Raw genomic sequence first — 21,965 nt, 5'->3', positions numbered from 1 at the left:
AATAATCATAATAAACTCAATAAAGGGCTCTTGTTTCCACGTAGTTATTCTTATACGTAGCCTTATTCTATGAAGTTATTATTACATATTTCTATAAAATGCAAGCACTGGAGAGTTGATTTAAATTCCGTTCATATGTTTATGTAATAAGAAAACACTCCTGATAAATATTGCAACCCTTTGAGTAACACCATAAAAACAAAAAAGAGTCATCCGTTCCAAGAGGCTGATCCAGTGCAGAAGCACAGAGCAGTGTCTGGGGGGAAAAACTGATGGCTCCATTTCCTTGCTTCCCTCCTTCCATCTGACAAAAAAGAGCTCTCCCAGCATGGAGGGGAGCATGACCGTCTTGTAAGGAGGCTGGACGCCTGTGCAGGGGGAGGGGGCAGGAACAGGGCGCTCAGAAGCTAATCCATCACACCTGGTTTCTGCATCCGCTAGAGAACCAGACGCCGTGTAAGCATCGCCTACAAGCCGATCACCAGCAGCACTAGGTGCTGGAGGAAAGCTGGGCCTTCAGCACTTTCCTTCTCATCCCCAAACTGAAGGAGTCCAGCCAAGCTCCCGTGACATATGGATGCCCATATGCTCCCTCCCTTGGCAGAGCAGGGAGCCTTTGATTCACTACCTGCCAGACTCAAGCGTTCCGCTGGTGCCCATCTACATGAAAAGAGGACTCAGAGACCCAGTTCCTGGCGATGCTAATGCCCGTGAGTTCTAGGACACAAAGTGTCTGGGTCACACACATCGCGCTCTGCATTCATCGGGCGATTCTGGGAAAAACTTCTTAATGTACATAGCTGCCTTCCGATCGATCACCCTAACATACACAAAGCTGCAGACTTGGGAGGAAATGTTTCATTTATGCCACACGTAACAGGGAAACTGGTACGGGGGCCACCCCTAACCCATCAGTGACAAAGGCCGTCCTTTGTGCTTAACACAGGGCCTCAGTGTTGTCAGGAAAATGAGATAAGCATGCACATCTATTCTATTTATGTTTATTTTTTGTCTGAAAAAAACCCCAAACAAAATGAATTAAGCTTTAGCACTATTTACTACTATGTGGCTCTTCTGCTTGTCTGTCTCGGGGCCTCACGGTCCTCCGGGCTCCGGAGGAAGGAGCCAGGGCACCTCCCACGTGCCCTGTGCCTCTTCAGCTGCTTCTAACGTCTTCCAATATACGGGACACTGGTTAACAGGGTAACGAATTCAATTCTCTCGTTTCAGCCTCGATACATCCACGCACCCAGAACGTGCTCAGACGTATTAGGAATGAATTTAACCTAACTTTTACAAAACGGACTTAACGTGATAGCTTAAAAAGATCCTCACAAAAGAACTCCAGGGGCAGAACTCCTACCCACACAAGCCCAGGTGATGAGTAATAACAGAGAAGGGCTCACCCTTCTCCTAGTGTAAGTGCCTCATGAACCACGTTAGAGACACCAACGATCTAATCAGATGTGACAAGATGTGGCCCTCCCCCACAAACTCTGAAAGCCCCAAGAAGGCCATTAGAAATTTAGATTTACATCCTGAATCACTAATGAGAAAGCTCACCTCAAGGGTATTTGGACCTTGAGATATTAGCTAATGTTAATACAAAGTCACAATGATTAGCAAGACATTGAACATACTGCTTATTTATCTAATACACGGAATATTCATTTTGGATCCAGTCTATAATTTATATAACAGTAGCATAGTACCCATGTATAAATTTAAAAATGAATATACATATACTGGGGGTGCAGGCCCAAAACAATTTTTAAATTGATGGGTTGTGTGACCAACGTTTGGGGCCCACATCCCTGGTACAGAGCGTCGGCTCTGCTGGGTAGGCATACTGCTGCAGTGCTCAACCCAGGCAATGGTGCATGCCGGCACGGAGAAAAGGGACATGTCATCGTCACGCTTAATAAATTATTATGCTGCCGCTACTGTTGGTATGTCCGTGAAGCTGGGCACTGTCAATTGATGCCTAGTGGCATGAGGTGCTGTTGCTTACTATGGGTTGAACTGTGTCCCTCTAAAATATCTAAGTTAAAGTCCTGACTCTCAGTACCCCAGACTGTGACCTTATTTGGAAATGGGGTTATTGCAGGTGTGATTAGTTAAAATGAGTAGGATGGGTCCCTAATCCAATAGGACTGGTGTCCTCACAAAAGGGGGGGACGCTGGGGGGTTGCCACATGAAGATCACAGTCACGCTGCCACCAGCTAAGGAACTACCAGGCGCTGGCAGAGAGGCCTGGAACCGATCCGTCCCTACTGCTTCTGAGGGGGCACGGCCCTGCTGACGCCCTCCTCTCGAGCGTCTGGCCTCTAGAACTGTGAGAGAGTGTTTCTGTTTGTGGTACTTCGTTCAGGGAGCCTTAGGACATGAGCACACTGCTTCTTGCAGGAGGCAGCCAGCCCACAGGCGTTCTGCCTGCTCTAACCCGGGGGACGTGAGCGTGGGCCCTTCCGAGCCTCCACGGAGGGAGGGCGGGAAGAGGGCAGACATCAGGACAGGCTGCAATCTCTGTGAATGCAGGGATGTGGGGACCGGCCCCTGCTCCGCCAGCTTTCTGCTGCCCACGCCGCCACTGGCAGAACGACCGCTCTCATCCCTCCCTTGCTGGTGTGCAAACGTGAGCCCTTCATCAATGCCCCATGCTGCCCACAGGCTGAGAACACTGATCTACGCGTCTCACGTGGGCAAACCTGACAGACAGAGGTGGCCGACGGCGCCTAGAGTGTCCCCCATTTCCCTTACCAAGGCAGTCAGGGCCCTTCCCCGCTGTTCCCGCCACCATGACATCGTGCCTCTCAGGCTTTCTATTCTAGGCTTTCACGGTGCCTTCAGAACTGGCTGTCCCTGGCGGAGGCATTTATCTGTAAGCAGGTAACAACCACTTAGCCCCTTCCCAAGGACATTCCTTGTCATTTGATGCCCCACCACATCAACACTTGGCCTTGGGTCCAGGGCAGGGGTCCTTGGCCCACTGCACCCCAGCATCCGGGTCATGGGCCCCGGGTCATGGGCACCGGGACCAGAACAGGTGTTGGTAGCTGGTGGGCACTCAGCACCCCTAGCCCCCCGGCATCTCCACACATCTCAGGTAAAGGGACACATCCCTTGTAAAAGGCAGCGGGCAACTAGCCTGGATAGAAAGGATGATCTTGGAAAGTAAGGATGATGTTGAAATTGGTTCATCACCTGGTTTAACTAAAGTTCAAGCATCGACATAATGGCTTACGGAAAAATAAAAGGTATACAGGTTGTACCATCTCCTAACGCCAGAGTTTTACATTTTTATTTTTGTTTTTGTTTTTTTTGAAGATTTTCTTTATTTATTTGACAGAGAGAGTACAAGCAGGGGGAGCAGGAGAGGGAGAATCAGGCTCCCTGCTGAGCAGGGAGCCCAGCGTGGGGCTCGATCCCAGGACCGCGGGATCACGACCTGAGCCGAAGGCAGACTCCCAACTGACCGAGCCACCCAGGCACCTCTTAAACTTTTATTTCTTAAGAATTCACTTCAAGTGAAAGAACCATTAAACATGGCCACAGGTTGTCATTTGGCGTCTGCTGGGACTGAATTGCTTTCCCCCAAAAGGATAAGTAAAATCCTAACCCCCAGTACTTCAGAATTGACCTTTCCAGGAAATAGGGTTTTTCTAGAAGTAATTGAGTTAAAATGAAGTCAGTAGGGTAAGCCCTAATCCAATGACTGATATCCCTACAAATCGGGGCATCTTGGGCACAGAGACAGACACACACAGAGAAGATGATGTCAACAGACACAGGGACAGCACCATGGAGACACAGAGGTGAGATATCTACGAGCCAAGGATCACCAGCAAACCACCAGAAGCCAGGAGGGAGCGTGGAATGGGTCCTCCCTCACAGCCTCAGGGGGAACCAACCTTGGTGACACCTTGGTCTTGGACTTTTAGCCTCCGGAACGGTGAGGTACTCCATTTGAGTTATTTTAGCCACCCAGTTTGTGCTATTTGTCACGGTGGCCCTGTAATATACAGCAGTAGCTGTTTCAGGCGAGGGTTATCAGCCAATGCTGAAAGCAGCAGGTGGAATCCTGAGGAGGAGCAGGTGCACGCAGCAGGTCTGTGGTGGCCCACAGACATGTGCAGAGCACGAGAAATTGGTTACTGATGTGCAGGTTCCCATAGGAGGTCAAACAAGATGGCGTTCTGCTTTCTTATTTCAGCTTTTATGCTGCAACAAGAGTCCTTTCATGGTCTCCACCGTAAAGATACTCCTTGTTTAATTAATAAAGATACTGGGGGAGAAACTTGGAGACCATGCAAATACCTGTTTCTCCTAGGCTTTCACCCACTCTTCACAGCATCCATCAGTGGATCTTGTCTGCAACAGTTACTGAGCTGTTTGCCTGTTGGTGATATTCTATGATATTCTATTTCTCTCTCTCTTTTTTAAAGATTTTATTTGAGAGAGAGAGAGAGAACGAGTGGGGGGGGGAGGGCAGAGGGAAAGGGAGAAGCAGATTCCCCACTGAGCAGGGAGCCTGAGGCAGGGCTTGATCCCAGGACCCCGAGATCATGACCTGAGCTGAAGGCAGATGCTTAACCGACGGAGCCACCCAGGTGCCCCTATTAATTAAAATTCTTCTGCAAAGAGCTGTCCCTTCTCCTCATTCATATATTCAATTACTTATATCAGGATGCACTCACGAATGTTTATTTTACTCTATGGGCTATAATCCAATATTATCATTTGCTCCAGCTTTGGCCATTAGGAGCTCCTTTGGGTTGGCTTCTGTGTTGTTCTGACAAGCCCCATCCTTTATAGCACACTTCCTCACGTTCAGCACTACAAGGTGTTCCGGGCTCATCTAGGACTTTCCTGCCCCAGCCCTGGAATTTGCCGCTTCTGCAAGGAACCCTGGTTCCCTTGATGCGGGGGGGGGTGGGGGGGGTGGGGAGGGAAGTGTTTAGAAACAAAGATCTGGGCTCTAGGGATGCTCACGGTTACATGGGTGTCAGTCCTCATGGCTTTAGGCTCTCTCAGCGAACACAGCAAGGGAGTACAGGTATGTGCGCCAGCCCCCCCATCTACCTTTATTTCTGCACCTCTGTACGCGTCTGCACGTATCTACTATCCATCTATCCGCCATTTAAAACTGAGTTCAAACAAATACCTCTGATTCTGATTCAACACCACAAAGCTCATTTCAGTCTTCCTCCTTTCTAGCTGCAAACTCTCTTTGACAGCAAGAAACTCGGCTCTCATTATCCACCACCCATTTATATATTTGTTCAACCCTACGATACACACAATGCAATTTCAGAATCGCTAACCCAAACCCCTGTAAGAAACACATCTGCTAATTGGACTACAGCATTTTTGGACAGTTTTTGTCTTTAGTCTTAAGAGTATCTGGTCAACATACTGTTTTCCAAAATTATTTCGGTAAGTTGTTTTCTCCCCCAGTCCTTGCAATGGGTTATAGTCATCACTTGTATTACAATTAAGTTCATTCGTTACTGTTTGGAATCCATTTTGGGTCTCTCCCACATGCTGGATAATTTGAATTGTCTGTTTACTTTTTGGGTATGTGAGGTCCTTTTTTTTTTTTTTTAAGATTTTATTTATTTGACAGAGAGAGTGAGCTAGAGAGACAGAGCACAGCCAGGGGAGGGGAGGAGGGAGAGGAAGGAGCAGACTCTCCGCTGAGCAGGGAGCCCGATGTGGGGCTCCACACCAGGACCCTGGGATCATGACCTGAGCTGAAGGCAGACGCTCAACCGACTGAGCCACCCACGTGCCCCGGTAGGTGAGGTTCTAAGTCAGAGCTGAAAAGAGAGCCACGCTCAAGAAAGGCCGTGCACCCGCATCCCTGTCACCCCATCCCGATCTCCCCCTTCTTTCCACTGCTTTCCCACCAGCCCCAGTGCACACCATCTAGCAGCCACTCAGGAAAGCACTGGCTAATAATAACGAAGCCTATTCCTCTTCTTGGAGATGAAGAGCCACGGGTAACTAGCGCTCAGCTTGAAAGGAATTCTTGGGTAACACTTTCAAATTTCTTGTACTTTCTTTTCTTCCTCCTTTTTAAAATGTAGCATCTCAAAACAACTTGGCAGCCTAGGAAATTATTTGTAAATATCTGGAAAATTAAGTAGCAGTAATATTTGCAGGAAAAAATAATTCTGAGTAAAAGTTGTGTTTTTTTTTTTGTCTCATAATAATGCTCTAGTTGCTCATTTTCTCTGTAATAAGGATTTGATTTTAGACTAATGAGGAAGGAAGCCACTAGAGATGAGTCAATAAACATAAAGCCAGTTATAAAAATCTGGGAAAGAAAGCAAAGAGTTTTGCAAATGCGGACCTAAGGAGGAAATTGGCATCTGAGACTCTACACTTATTTTCATATCCAGAGGACACTTGGATCAAAACATGAAAAATAATAAAACTTTAGGATTAGGGTAATGTGGATGGTGAAGTCACATGCCATGACATTTCCAAGAGGGTAATGAAATATTTGGCAAATTCTGCAAATAAACAGGCCTTTTTATAGGTCCAGTCCTCCGAAACCTTGTAAAATGATAATCATACCACCTACTGACAGCAAAGCTGCACAGGTAGACTCACAGGCTTGAGGAATATGGAAAAGGTTATGGGTGATCCAGAATCAACAAGTTTATTTGATAAATATTTAATTTTATTGATAAGTATTTGATCTGGATTTACATTCTACAGCTGTCAATATATTCTCTGTATTTTGTGTCACGTCAGGGGATTCTATAGCTTGTTAGGGGCATGAGTCTCCAGGTCAAGACAGAATCGGGGCTGAATCCTGGCCTGGCCACTAACTGGCTACATATCATTGGGCCAGATAACCTCCCTAAGCTTCGGTTTCTTCATCTCTATAATGGGCACAGTGATACCAACCTGTAGGTGGCATGAACTTTGAACCCAGTGTGAAAAACTTAGTAAGTGCCCGGTACAAACCAAGTGCTCCCTTGGTAAGTGCAGCCTTGGGGTTAACAGTGAGGACTCCGGGCTCCACTGGAATCTGGCTCTGCCACTCATTTGCTGTGTGGCCTTGGAAAGTCACTGAACCTTTCCGAGTTAGCAGTTGAAGAGGCAGTAGTAATCTGGAATGGGGATAATAATCAATAACCAACTCTGAAATAGCGATGACACCAAATGGAGTAGGTACCAGGATCCAGTGAATTAATATGGACAGAGCACAGAGAACGGGGCCAGATGTACCGCACTCCAGAACACTGTCAAGTACAGTTAGCTAGGATAATTCAGTCAGCCTACCGGACAGATGAGGAGGGCATCCTGGTGGGAGCCATCTCTTACACAGAGTACCAGGCCTGGTGCTGAGGTCTGGAAGGAGACGTGCTGGCAATGTTTGTCGACAGCTTCGGAGTCCTCAGGGGCTTACTTACCCCATCTGTCAATGGCATGGCAAGTGGTCTAACCCACACTGGTCAAGAGCTAAGCTGAAGTCAAGAACACAGGAGCTGACACACTCATAAGGAACACATTACAGCAATTTGGCTGCAGGGGAAAAAAACTTGCATAACCCTTGCTCATTGCTCATGGGTTATGCAAACCCTCCTCTGCAGTCAGCCTGCTTCAAAATTCTTGGTTCCACAGAGAACAAATCTTTGAGGTGAGTAAGATGCTGAAATCTAGAGTGCTGGGGTGCTTGCTCCTTTGTCTTGCAATCATTCATCCTCTGGCATATTTATTCAAATTGCACGTCTTTGATAAAGGTTGTATTTCACCTCATGAAAAGAAATCAATAGAAAGAAAACGAGTGGGCTGTTGTGTCTTTATTTCTAAACATGCTAATAAATTATCTACTCTCACTGTATTGACACTGTGTTTCACAGGGAAACAGCTCTTTGTACCTTACTCTACTTAAAGTCACACAAAAGAGCGTGTTCTGTTAACTCCCCAGGCAAGGCTTTCTCTCTCACCTTCTTTCTCCCGACGGAACAACGGGATCCATAGACAGGACCTCCCAGGTTCTCTAGTAGAGGGAATGACACAGGCCCACACCCTCTTATACTTGATACTGAGTTCAAGAATTTTCTAAAAACGCAAAGTTTCCTCACAGCCTGTACGGAGGCAAAAGTCAACCTGAACTGACCCACGCTTGTAAATGTAAAGAACTTACCTCCCTTGGCGTGAACATCATACACGGATTTGGATATGATGCCCGAGGCCCCGCCATGGGCACTGTATGGAATGTGTGCTGCTTTATTCTCATAAACCGCCCCCAAAATGTCTCAGTTCTGAAACAAACTGGGCCCCAAGATACAGGACTGTGGACCTCTAGGAGAGTTACAGATGCTGTTCTGTTCCAAACACAGCTGTGTGAAAACAGCCAGTGAGAAAAGTAATTCTAGAATTTTCTCTCAACTGCCGCCTTCTTTTATTTTATTTTGTTTTTTTTTAAGATTTTATTTATTTGAGAGAGAGAGAGAGTGAGAGAGAGAGAGCAAGCCCAAGAGGGGGTAGGGTCAGAGGGAGAAGCAGACTCCCTGCCGAGCAGGGAGCCCGATGCGGGACTCGATCCCGGGACTCCAGGATCATGACCTGAGCCGAAGGCAGTCGCTTAACCAACTGAGCCACCCAGGTGTCCCCAAGTTCTGGTTTTAAAAGAAGGTGGCAGGGGCGCTTGGGTGGCTTAGTTGGTTAAGCGACTGCCTTCGGCTCAGGTCATGATCCTGGAGTCCCGGGATCGAGTCCCACATCGGGCTCCCTGCTCGGCAGGGAGTCTGCTTCTCCCTCTGACCCTACCCCCTCTTGGGCTTGCTCTCTCTCTCTCAAATAAATAAATTAAATCAAATCTTTAAAAAAAATAAAAATAAAATAAAACCAGAACTTGGGCCGAACCACCACGTTGCTGATCTCATGATTTTAAACAGGCAATAATCACTCAGAAAAGACTTTGCCCCCACTTGTGTTTGCCCCTCAGGTGACCGCACCATAACTTACACCCTACAAGGTTCTACGGAAAACGCTCACAGGGACACGCATATCCTTTTAGGGGACGCATGCTCTCGGGAGCTACTCTTCCAGAAGCCTGGCCTCTTTGGACCCTGTTGGACCCAGGTTTAAATTCCTGACCCATTAACTCGCAGGGCGCATGGCGTGAGCAAGTTTATAGCCCCTTTGGACTTCAGTTTCCCATGCGAAAATCGGGGGAGAACACCACCTACTACTCAGGGCTATTGGACTGAAACAAAATAATGCCCCTGGTCCACAGAGACACAGGTTAGCTGTTTTCCACACCCTTCCAGCACTTAGCTTCCTCCTCTGCCGGAGACACTGTCCGGACACAAGGTGCAAGGCAGAAAGCTCGGTGTCCACTTTCTCCCGCGCGGGCAAGCTCAGACAGAGGGGTATGGACGTGTAAGGTGTATGCATTTGCAGCGCATGTTTACCTATGACAGGGTGGCAGGAAATGGATTTGTAGGAGGTTCTGGACCCAAATGCAGCATCAGAAGCTCCGAGGAAAACGGAGTAAACAGAGCTGGGGGTACTGCCGGCAGATGAGCTGTTTTGGACCAGGGGAGATGTCATTTAAGGACACCTGGGCACTCATAAAGGCATGGCCTCACTGGTTTGGATTTGGCTGCGGAATGGAAGAGTCCAGATGTGTGTGGACAGCTTTAAATCAGTAGTTCCCTCTCTTGGCTGCAAGATGCCAGGCCCACCCCAGAGAATCAACTAGAATGGTATGTTCGAAGGTCTCAAGGTGATTTCAGTATTGTCATGGAAGACGAGGCCACTGCACATGGATGGACAGCAGGTGCTCCAGCTGTCCGGCTTCTCCTGTTGTGTAGGGGGCTGGTTACAGAGCCTCACTGATTAGGAAAGGAAAAACACACCGCGCAGCGAGGGGTTATCAGAAGCCCGGAGCAGAGAACGAACGTTAATGTTTAACCAAGTCATGGCTGTCGGCGGAACAGGCCCGAGACCGGCCAGCGTTCTCACCTGGGGCTTTCCCATTCCTGCTCGAACTTGTCTTTCTCTTCTTTGGTGTCTCCCGAATGTGGGTGTTTCTGCACGATGCGCATTCCACCAGCTTTCACTAAAATGAAAACAGAAGGGGGTGTGATCAACCTGGCAGTGGACCAGGGAACTAGCTCAAAAGCTTTTGGCGGCTCCACCGCCGTGAGCTGGTCCAGATAACCTGGCAGCGACAAGGATGAACCACAGAGGTTCCTGCTCTTGCGGGGATTCAGTAGGACGTGGCAGCGGACGCGATCTTTTACTCCAGACCCACTTAGAAACCTTCCAAGGCTGCTTGCTTTAGGTCCTTGATGCAACGGGGTCCCTCTTAGTCCCTACGCTGTGACATTTTCTCAAACACCGATGATGCTTTTGATGGGGTGATAACAGCCCCGGGGGACACAGGACAGTCCCAGAGCCCACTCAGGCGGCAGCCAGTGACACCTGTGGTAGCCTTTGCCAAACTGTGTTGGGAAGCCTCGGTGTTGACACGTGTTAACTTTTAAAAAATGCCCTTACTGACATATAATTCACATACAGTACGAGTCACCCATTTAGAGAGTGCAGTGCAACAGTTCTGAATGTACTCAGGGCTGGGCAACTGTCGCCACAGTCAGTTCAAGCCCACGGTCATGACCCCAGACAGAAACCCCATCCCCGTGAATGGTCACTCACTGACCCCCTCCCCCAGCTCATGACAACCCCTCCTCCGGGCTTGCCTGTTCTGCATATTTGACCCCCTTCTTTCACTTGGCATGTTTCCAAGGTTTACCCAGGTGGCAGCCTGGGTCAGGCCTTCGTTCCTTTTTATGGCTGAATGATATTCTACTGCACGACAGACCACATTTTATTTATCCCTTCATCAATGGGTGGACACTTAGGCTGTTTCCACTTATTGACTATTATGCATAAGGCAGCTGTGAACAACTTGTGTACAAGTTTTTGTGTGGATACGTAGACGTATACCTTCACTTCCTTGGGTATACACGTAGGAGTGAGAGAGCTGGGTTACACGGTAACTCTGTATATCCTTTTGAGGAGCTGCCAAATGGCTTTCAAAGCCATGGCACCATTTTCCATTCCAACCAGTCCGAGCGTTCCAATTTCTCCCCATGCTTGCCAACGCTTGCTACTGTCTAACTTTTAAATTATGGTCATCGTCGTGGGAGTGAAATGTTATCTTATTGTGGTTTGATTTGCGTTTCCTCAATGGCTAATGTTAATTCTGCTCTGCAAGAAAACAAACCAAATCCACACCGCTCCCCCCATGCCCAAATGGGGATTCCAGTGTGGGAAATGCGGGGTTGAACAAATTAAATGAGTTTCCTTAAGATTTTCTTGGCCTTTAGCATGCATTGTAAGCTTTATGAGGGGCACAGAGTGTACCATCTTTCCCAAATTCATTTGACCCCACAACTCCCCCCGCCCTCAACCCCAGTAATGCTGGTTATCATCCTTCAGGACTTCAGTGTTCCACACTAAACAGAGTTTGGGAATGCTGGCCTTATATCCAAAAAGCCAACCTCATGTGGCTGTCACCAGCATGGGCTTTGGGGTCGGTAAGCTACAACACGTCCTCAGCTCTAGGGTGTCAGACTATTTAGCCCCTCAAGCCTTGCTGCTTCATCCGCAGAAAGGGGTTAAGAGCTGCATCCTAAGATCTTTAAATAAAAGAAACTGTCGAGATGCTCATATATATATATATATATATAATAAATATAATGTTTTCTTTAAAAAAAAAAAAAGAAGCTGTCGAAACCTTTCCCCTGTATGATGGTGTTTGGAAATGGGGCCTTTGGAAGGTGATTAGGTCATGAGGGTAGAGCCCTCCTGAATGCGATTAGTGCCTTTATAAAATAGAGATCCCTCCCACCCCCACCCCCAGCCCCCAGGAGGCACCTTGTCCTCTCCCCGACGTGAGGACACAGAGAAAAGATGGCTCTCTATGAACCAGGCAGTGGGCCCTCACTAGGCACCAAATCTGCTGGTGCCTTGACCTTGGACTTCTAGCTTCCAGAACTGTGAGAAATTTCTGTTGTTTACAAGCCAGCAGTCTGTGGTACTCTGTTACACTCTGTTATAGGGACTAAGACAGAGGTGTTGGTAGCTTCTGGGCATGGGTGGGTACTTGACAGAAAGCACAGCCATGTGAACTGTGTTCATTGGCCCCCAGGTTCGTGTCACGGGGCTCACCTGCCGCACCCCCCCGTCCTCAGGTGAGCCACCCCCGAGGTGCCACGGCACAGCTCTGATCACACAGACTGCCAACCTGTCAGGCCACGTCCTCTGCTGTGACAAATTTGGTCGGACCCTGTTGCATTAAGAAAAGTCCAGGACAAGTCTCCTCCTGATGCGAAAGGAGAGAGAATGTGAAAAACACCCCCAGGCTCTCATGCTTCGAGGTTATTGGTTTTCAATGTCCCAGGGAGAGTTTGTGGGCCCCTGCCTTCAAGAAGCTGACAGTGCCTGCTGCCTGGCCAACAGTCCCTGGCAGCAGGCTGCTGGACAAATCCAAGGCAGAGGGCAGGTGAGATGAAGGGCTCCGTAAAATGATGCATCTGCTGCCACCACTAATTCTTTTCAAGGGGACGTTCTGCTTTGGAAAGAAGGAAATATAATCCTGTTTGGTAATTCTTCCAAAAATCTGCTTTTTATCCCATCTATTGATTTTTATTTCAATCATTTTATTTTCCATTTCTAGAGCTTTTATTTCCCCGTCCAATTCACCCAGTCTTTATTTGATAGGGTCTTACTCGTTCCTCATGGTTTTAATTCTTTTCTACATTTAATCATTTCAGGCATACTTGTTTTGTAGTTGTACATTCGATTATTTTATGATCTGAGGTCCTTGGGAGTCTAATCCCACTGCTTGCTTTTGTCTGCTGAGTCTCTCTCTCATTGCAGTGACTGCAGATTATGAGCTTTTCTTCAGTAAGGCTTTGTCTGTGGGGATCCTCTGGGGCCTGGGGTATAGGCAGCCTCCCTTTGGAAAGATGCTGGACATACTTCTGTCAAACCAGGAGTACAGGCACCTGGAAATCCTTTTTATGTCCGATTTCTCAGACCAGGAACTGCCAAACAGTATAAATTTGAACTCACAGCCCACGTAAAGGCAGTCCTGCGTTGACCAATTCTTAGGGAGACTTTCTTGTCCCCCCCACCCAGAGCCCAGGCAGAAAGAGATCAGTGCCATCCCACTGTGTTGCTGGGCACAGGCGCTCCACCCTTGCTCTGTGCACAGGCTTGGCCTCTGAGCCCCCAGCTGTATGTTGGGGTCTTGTGTTAAATGAGGCCAGTGAGGGTGGGCCCTAACCCAATCTACTGGTGTCTTTATATGACGAGGAAGAGAAGCCAGGTCACTCCCTGCCTCACGTGGGCCCGAGACTCGTGCTAATAGTTCTGAATTTGTTTCTTCGGGTGTGGTTCCTAGGGATTTTCCTCCCTTTGGGCTCAGATTTTTTCAAAAAGAAAGAACAAAAACACCATTGCAGGTGGCTTATCAAGATATTCCAGATTGGGTAGTCAGTCATACCTTAAGAAATAGAAACAGAAATAAAATTCTGTAGTTATGTTAAGATAATTTTCTACTCTATTGAAATGTAAGTGTGTTTTTGGCCAAAGGAGGAGCCTGGAAAAATTGTCCCCCTATATGTTTTTTTTTTTTTAATTCATTTCCTCCCCATCCATCCCACCCTTAGTGCACATCCATTAGAAACTCATTAGAGGTGCCGCTATGGGCCAAGTTGTGTCCCCCAAGCTCATGGGTTGAAACCCTCACCCCTATAACCTCAGACTGTGACTGTATTTGCAGACAGGGCGTTTAAAGACTGGATGAAGTTAAAATGAGGCTGTGAGGGCGGGTCTTGAGCCAACAGGGCTGGTGTCCTTGTAAGAAGAGGAAGAGACAGGAGGGATGCCGCCACAGAGAAGTCGAAGGAGGACACAAGAAGGCAGCAGGTCTGCAGCCAAGGAGAGAGGCCTCAGAAGAAACCAGACCTGCAGGCACCCTGATCTTAGACCTCCAGCCTCTAGAACTGCGAGAACAGAGATTTCTGTGGTTTAAGCCCCCACTCTGGGGGATTTTGCTACAGCAGCCTGAGCAGATGAAAACCCATGCCTGTTTAAAAAAGGATGTCTGAATCATTTCAACTTGGCAGACATCAAACATTAAAATGATAACTCACAGGCATGCTCTGTAAAGGGACTGAAGGAAAAGGGCTGTGTCACTAACTACAAAGAAGACCGATGATGAAGGTCAAGGTGACATTTGAAATAATCGAGCCCAAAGCCCGGCCACCCCTCCGTTGAAGTACACATGTCAAGGCTCAGTCACTCCCCATTAGTGCTTCATTCAATTGGGTTTATAAAAACAATTAACTTCATCAATCCCTCACAGTGTGTGCGGTGATTAATGCAGCAGTAAAAAGTGGCAATAATAGTAATAACTCAACGCCGAGACAGCTTCATTTGAACTTGCGATACTGCCAAAACGTTACGACGGCACATATTTATTGCGATTGTCTTACCCCTGTCATGAGGACTCTTTGTTTGTGAAAAATAGGAAGGCAGAGTTGTTTCTGCAGAAATCTTTGCAGAATTATTTGCAAATGGAAGTATTTTTACGAGACATTAGAAAAAACAAGCACTCGGATTGTTGGTGTAGTGGTTGTTACTCAAAAGAGAGCTTAGAAATGAAAAGAATACCAAATACCGTATTTAGTATTAGTAGAAGTGCTGAACAGACGACAGTGATGTGGGTCCTGGAGCCAGATCTCTGGGCTCAAGTCCTAGCTTTGCCCGCGCGCGTGTGTGTACGTGTCTTTCCGTGTGTGTGTGTGCGCGCGCGCGTGTGCACGTCTGGGCACGTTGCTGGCACCCTCTGTGCCTCCGGGTGCTCCCTCTGTGAAGAAAGGGGGACAGCGCTCCCCCCGCCAGGGGTTCGCCGAGGACTCAGTGAGTTAGCACATGTGAAACGCCTCCCACCGGGCCCGGCACCTGGCAAGTGTTCCACTGATGTGGTCAGCTAAGCATCCCTAGGACTGTCGTCAGTACATCACCATCTAAGTATGGCAGCCTCTGGAAAATCACAGATCCTGGGTAATGCTTCAACTTTGCTCTTCTTCACCATCGCTGTGTGCAGGGCTCTTTCTCACCACCGGCCACATGACATCCCACCTTACAGTAACCCAATGGAGTGGATCCCGAGGGGTGAAGAAGGGGAGGCCAGCAGGCCCGGAGCTGGATCTGACCCTGGCAGCCCGTACCCTTGATCACACCCTGCAGGCCCTTCTTTGCTTGGACCTTCCAGGAAACAGAGAGCATCATTGCTCCTCAGAGAAACACAAAGTGATGGCCCAGGGCAGGCTCTGGTTACTGTGCCACCCAGGAGACAGAGAAAGTGAGTTTGACATTCAAAGCTCTTTGCACAGCAGCTTCCTGCCTACAGGGTAAAGGGAGGGGAGGAAGCCTCTTCCGTAGTCAGACTTCACCAGATAAGGAGTATTGGGGAGGCAGCTGACGACATCTACCCAGCCCCGGGTCTGGGAGATTAGGTGGGGATGGGGCTAAGGAACAGGTCCATGGCAGCTCGGAGAGACAGCTCTCCAGGAGAGGGGACAGAGAACCCGCTGGCAAGTGAAGAAGAACCTCCTGTCTGCGGTGGGGCTGGGTTAAGGGGAAAGTAGGGGGTGAAAGCAGGGAGAGGTGCTGCCAGCTGCTCTACCCCTCACCCCGCCCCGCGGAGAACCTGCCCCCCCCGAAGACACCTGCAGTCCCGACAGGGGCCTCCAGGTCCATGGGCAGTGCAGGGAGCAATGGCTGGTGCTAAATAATGAGCTCTGATCAATTGCTGAGCTTGTGCCCCGGACGGTTTTCTCTCTAAGAAGCTGAGGAAGAATGAAGGCAGATGGCTATCCCGCACTTAGAATCGTAGACCGATGCGGGAAGGCCCTTAAGTGACACAGGGCAATCCAGGCACTCTCCAGAGGTGGAGCTGAGGCTCAGACATATGACGTGATGGCCGGGGCCACAGAGCCCTGGTCAGAAGTGGACAGGCCGGGCCCACCTTCCACAGTGTCCATTCCACCACCGGGCTGGGATCCAGAGCACAGAGTGAGTGGTGACCGGCCCAGGATGGGGACCTTGCTGGACAGACTGGGCCAAAACTGAAGAAGGGGTGTGGCTAGTCACTTGGGGATCCTTCAGTTTAGGGAAGCTGATTGCAGAAAGTGCAGGAAAAGGAGGGTCCATCTTCCCCTCCCCCCCAAGATGTCCACGCCCTGGTTCCCTGGAACCTATGGATGTGCTGGGTTAGCCGGCAAGGGGGAGTTAAGGTTGCTACTCAGCTGACCTTAAAATAAAGAGATTCTTCTGGAAAAGGCCAAAAAAAAAAGGACTCTCTGCAGAACACTCCCAGAAGGAATGAGCCATGCAGACACTTTGATTTCAGCCTGGTGGGCCCCATCTCAGACTTCTCACCTCCCGAATGATAAAATAGGAAAGTTGTGTTATTTTAAGGCTCTAAGTTTATCATGCTTTGCCTACAGCGGCCACTGGAAACCGATGCAGTGACAGATGTAAGTCTCGGGTGTCACCATAATCCCCCACTCCCTGTCCCCTGCGCACAGGCCATGCCATGGGGGGGCCTTGGCCTCTGCACTGTTCCTTGTAGGAAGGCTCCCTGGGAAGGGAAACAGACCCCCACTTGTTCAGCCCCACCGCTGAGATTCTGGGTTGTCTGTGAACAACAGGGAGCACTACTGAACTCACTAAGGTAACTGTAACTAGCACTTTATACTTTTGATGTCACCAGAACTAACATAGTACTTGAAACAACAGTGAGTGTTCCCTATATAAATGAAAAGATTTCCGAAGTTGGGAAGGGGAAACATTCCCCAAACCACGAAAGAATGCACGGGGCATTATCTGGAATGGAAAGAGAATGAAACCAAGTACGGAAGAATGAAGTGAAATCTAAACTATGTTTTAGAAATGCTGCGTTCCACCCTGACGGGGAGTTTTTGAAAAAAATGCGGTGACTAGAAGGGTATTTTTTTTCTGTTTTTCTTGGCATGTCGGGAGCAAAAGCAGACTTTCCTGTGCTCTTGAAGGGTTAGTCAGTGACTGGATTGAGGGCACCAGGGTTGTGCTTAGCAAATCTGTGACTGAACAGTTAATACAATAAAAGACAAATCAGTCTTCCATTGCTGGCGTTAGAGTGGCCTAGATAATCTGAAAACCTTCCTGCAGGAGACGATTTAGGGAGAATTATTACCCACAACCTTTTAAATGCATCCTTAACTCGTGTTCGAATGATTAATGTAACAGAGACTTGAATTATCCTGAAGTTAGTAAAAAAAGTAATCTGTTTTCCGTTTCACTTTAAATAAATACAATCGTGTTTATATTTCCATTTGACTCAGTTCTAGAAGAGACGGAAAGTCTACTTTTCAAAGAAAATCATATGTAAAATTAGTAACGCTCAGAGCTATCACATATTAGATTTACGAGAACTTTACTGACATATGGTTTTGGCTACCCTGGGAAATGGAGGGGAACGGGGCCAGCAAAATGTATTTAACAGAGAGATTTTATCCACATCACTGCCACAAACTCCCGAAGACAGGCAGAAATGAGTAATAGTGTGTCTCATAATTATGTCCTCCGTGCCGCCTTGGCACCCTGGTCCTGCTATTTGATGGAACAGAACCTCGCTCGCTAATTCTAACTTTGGTAATCTGTATTTGCAGTAATGCTCATAAAACAAGCCGTCTCACCCCATTTCTCCACGGATACTTTGTAGTGGAGAGCAGTGGAGGGGTCTCAAGTCATTAAGGCTTCATTACTTTTACCGAGGGCCCAGATGACAGCGCCCTGCTGGGTGAGGTGGGGCCTCTAGCGCCTTTAGCTGGAGCTGGTATTCAAGCTGGTGGCTCGTGCCACGTCAGGGAGTTAGTTTCCCTCCTTCTCTCCCACTAATACAGGAGGCCTACGTGTCACTAAACTTCTGTTTGTTTTCTCTTGTTAATCTGCCAGGAATTTAGAAGGGTAGAGGGGAACACCAGCATGCTGTAACACTCAGCACACGTTAGTCACTATTTCCACTACTAAGATGCTCCCTGAACTGGCTGAGCCCCCGTGCATCACTAGTACACACTGGAGATGGCTCAGAAGTGGAGGGACGTTGCAGATCCTGCATGCTCTGGTGATGAGAGGTGATGAGAGGCTCGGGAGAAACTCTCTCAGGAGCTATTTGTTATTTTGTGCCTGGCACTGGGCCAAGGCCCTGGGGACAATGCTATCAATAAAACTCGGCTCAGAAATGGGGCACCTGGGTGGCTCAGTCAGTTGAGCGTCCAACTTTTGGTTTTGGCTCAGGTCATGATCTCAGGGTTGTGAGATCGAGCCCTGTACTGGGCTCGGCGCTGAGCGCAGTGTTTGCTTGTTCCTCTCCCTCTGCTCCTACCACCTGCCTCCACCCCTTGCCCCGTGCAAGTGCGCTCTCTTTCAAATAAATAAAATCTTAAAAAAAAAAAAAAGACTCAGCTCAGAAGGAGAAGAGAGGCAGATAGGTGGAGTTAAGTGTGATAATAAGGAACGGGTTGCTGTGGGAATGCACAGGGGGGCACCTAGCTCAGACAGCAGTAACAAGAAAACACAAAAGAACGTGAATATAGTTATGGGAGAGGATTTTATTGTTTCCAATTGAGGATTTAAGCACTAGTCTTTGTTACCCAACTTAAGCACTTAATGAAAGGGTTCCCAAAGTTTTTAAGGCTATTATTTTGATTTATGAACTGTGTTCTTGGCTACCTCTGATGATTATTCTTTATTATAGTGGGTTGTTTTTTCTTTAGTTTATTTTTTAATAACATCTACTCCACAGAACTGCCTCCTCTCTGGCCATGCCAGAGTAAGCATGGACACCTTGAGCTTTCTTGCTGGAACCTCTGTAATACAGGGGAATGCACTGAGGGGCACTGCTGGGAAGCAAAATACTTCAAGCAGCAAAAGACCCCTTTCTAACCTGTACCCCTGGGCCAGGATGCCAGACCCTTCCTCCAACTCTGGCCAAGTGTGACTGGTCTTAGAAAATGCAGAATAACAGTGACAGATCCCCAAGTAGCTCCTACTTGACTGGGGCCCCAAAGGCTGAAGGACCAGTCCTGAAGTCACTTGAGGAGTTTACCTGTGGGATTAAATGCCCTTTGGCACTGGTCCTGATGGATGGAAGGAACAGAGCTGAAGAAGTAGCAAAGGAAGCCCTGTCCTGAGCCTTTCCCACAGGAAGGTCAGCTGGCCCAAACCTCCCATTTAAAAGAATAGGAAAACTGAGCCCTAGCAAAGTGATGGGCCTCAAAACTTAGAACCCAAGTTCACTGCTCACCAGCACAAATAAGTTGGTTCCTTGCTCCTGGTGCATAAATAAGCTAGTTAATTTGTAATCCACAAAGCCTAGCTGTTTACAATTCAAAGAAAATTAGAGCCCTTTATGAAGTTTCTCCCAGGGATTTAATAAGTACAGTTTGTATCTCTGATCTTAAAAATCTCCATATTGATATGTCTCTCCACGCAATTTAATTACGGTGACTTTGATTTGGTATCATTCCAACAGATACGCTTTAATGCCACTCAATAGCCAGGGACAGGGGTGTCATGGGCAGACTGCTGCCACATAGTCCAGGGCCATAAGTGTAACTGGAGGTGTTCTTTCCTGCGGAACTGCCCAGGTCGGCGGGCAGCTGGACGCGGATCCCGCGCAGCAGGAACTAAAGGTCAGAGTTATCTTTAAAAGCAACCCCTTTGAGGTACTCTCTCCCTTTTTTGTAACTAAACCAATGCAAAGGGCCCCAAAGCCTATTCTCCATGATAGTGGAGCTGTTTTGTGAAATCCCATGCCTCTTCAGTCTCTACACACCAGTTAGCCATTATTCTTCCCAAGTGCCAGTTACTTTTCTTGTTTTTGAGAGCTTCTCTCACCAGTGAAAAATAATACCTACTCTGGAATGCAACTTATTTAAAAACTGCTTCGTCGCCCCTGTTGAGGGAGAGAATTAGTGCCCTAGAGTGGGAATGGAAGACAGAGATCACCGGGCTCTCCTATAACAAGAATGGGCACAAACGGGCCCCAAAAAGCAGCCATGTTTTGATAAGGCTTCTGTTAGTGGAAGACTGACTTTATCAGTAACGTGTGCAATTAAGACCCTGAAAGAAGCCCACACACTGAGGTGACTGTTTCTGCGACGGTGGCCTTGGGTCCTTCCATATGGATCGACTGTCATTCCAAAGGAGAAGACAAACAGACATCGACAGCGTTCGTACAGAGTCGGAAGAACAAACGGGAACTGCGCTCAGAAAGAAGGCGGTCTGAACATAAAGCCCGCTTAGATTCGTATTTTTTGTTTGTTTTTAAGAAAGATGACTCTTTCCTGGATTTAACTTCCTTGGTTCAGAAGGTTAGGATTTGAAGGGAAAAAAAGCTCACGGAAAAAACACAAGAAAAAGTTGGATGCGAAAGAAAGTAAGGCGAAGGGGGAACGTCATAGCGAGTGATTAATGATAAAAATTATTTCCGCTCCTTTGGTTCTTTTGTCGGTATGAAATGCTGTCAGCCTACAATTAATCATCACCAGCACACTAAAAACATGGACTTTTAATCGTTCTGGCTACTCGTTTTCCTAACACATCTGCACATTCTAAGTGAGTACTGGGTGCAAACTTTTCTGGGGAAGTTGTACAAGCAGGTCCTTCAAGTCATTCTGATTTGCATGCAACTCCCACCGGCTTGCGAGGTTGCGGACCCTGCGCGCCCAGAGTCTCGGCAGCGCGGGCCGAGTTGGTCTGCAGAGCCCCGGAGCGGCCCCCGGAGCCCGCGCCCCGGCACCCCCTCCGCGCCCCGCGCCCCCGGGTTCGAGCCCGCCCTCGCGCCCCGCGGGAGGACAGAAAGGGGGAACGAGTCAGTACCGGCGGGCGGGTGTCCGGCTTTCGTCTCTAGCTTCCCCTCGGGAGGCGAAGACATGATGCGACCGCGTGTCCGAGGGGCTGGGACGGCGACGGCGAAGACAGCAGGCTCGCGGGCCGGGCGGGAGGAGCGCGCGAGCGGGAGCAGGGGCGGCGGGGCCGCGCACGGAGGCGGTGACTGCGGCCGCCGGGAGGGGGCGCGGCCGGCGCGCGCCGACGTGGCGCGTCCCCCCCACCCGCGGCTGCGCGTTGTCGTCACTGCGCCTGGCCCCGCCCCTCCGGCCCCCGCGCGCGCTGTGTGCTGAGCCTGCGCAGTCGGCAGCGCCACGTTGGACGTTGTGGCCCGGGGCGCGGGAGGAGGAAGGAGAGCGAGGGCTGGGCGTTTGTGGTGAGAGGAGGCGGGGCTGATGCTGGCAGGGGTTGCTGGCGGAGGTTGAAATGGCTCGGCAGGAGGGTGGCACCTTCCTGGGCCGCCCGCTACCAACCGCCAGATGGACGGTGACGGCGGTGGCGCGCCCCCCGGGGCTGATGTAGGTGGTCTGGGGACCCGCCCGTCTGCCAGATCCCCTCGTCCAGCTCACGCTTGGAGCGATTAATCACGTGCGGAAATGAGACCCCCAGGTGGGACCGATCGGGAGCCCGAGGATTGGAGGGATTTGTTAAAAGGTGCTGCAAATGGGAGTACCGCTCGTGAGAAAGAGCTGTGAAGCCAGGGACCTGGACAGAGTTCTAGGACTGTGGCGTCTGTGTCCCCTGTGTGCTGTCTTCTTGTCGCGGTGGATCTCGATTCTGTCCAAAGCTGATCCTTCGCTCCCGTGCCCTGGTTCGCATCCTTCCCGCCTCCTCAAGCGCTTTGCAGTTACAGATATCCCCTCCTGCACCATCAATCCCGCCTTGCTGAATTAGCGTTCAAACATGCCCAGTGTCTTTAGAAAAGGAAACACTACCATCTCTCTTGGCTCTGCATCTACTTGTGACAATACAACTGATCAAAGAG

At 48.9% G+C, this 21,965-nt stretch overlaps 1 protein-coding gene across 1 annotated transcript in view; it reads right to left on the bottom strand.

Moving 5' to 3' along the window:
- DAP (death associated protein) overlaps positions 1-21,152 on the bottom strand; it is a 66,862-nt gene extending 45,710 nt beyond the window's left edge. The window contains exons 1-2 of the mRNA XM_028122652.2: positions 20,972-21,152; positions 9,992-10,088 (exon numbers count right to left, since the gene is read on the bottom strand). Coding sequence (XP_027978453.1) covers positions 9,992-10,088; positions 20,972-21,026 — 152 coding nt within the window. The 5' untranslated portion in view covers positions 21,027-21,152. The remainder of the gene's footprint in view (positions 1-9,991; positions 10,089-20,971) is intronic.
- Between the last annotated feature and the right edge of the window lie 813 nt (positions 21,153-21,965).

The sequence above is a fragment of the Eumetopias jubatus genome, unplaced genomic scaffold (genome assembly GCF_037043125.1).
Source record: "Eumetopias jubatus isolate StellerSeaLion01/CBP00866 unplaced genomic scaffold, mEumJub1_p1.0 scaffold_5, whole genome shotgun sequence".
In the NCBI taxonomy this organism is placed as follows: Eukaryota; Metazoa; Chordata; class Mammalia; order Carnivora; family Otariidae; genus Eumetopias; species Eumetopias jubatus.
Note: the sequence above shows the minus strand (reverse complement) of the source record. Positions and strands in the feature narration are given on the sequence as shown.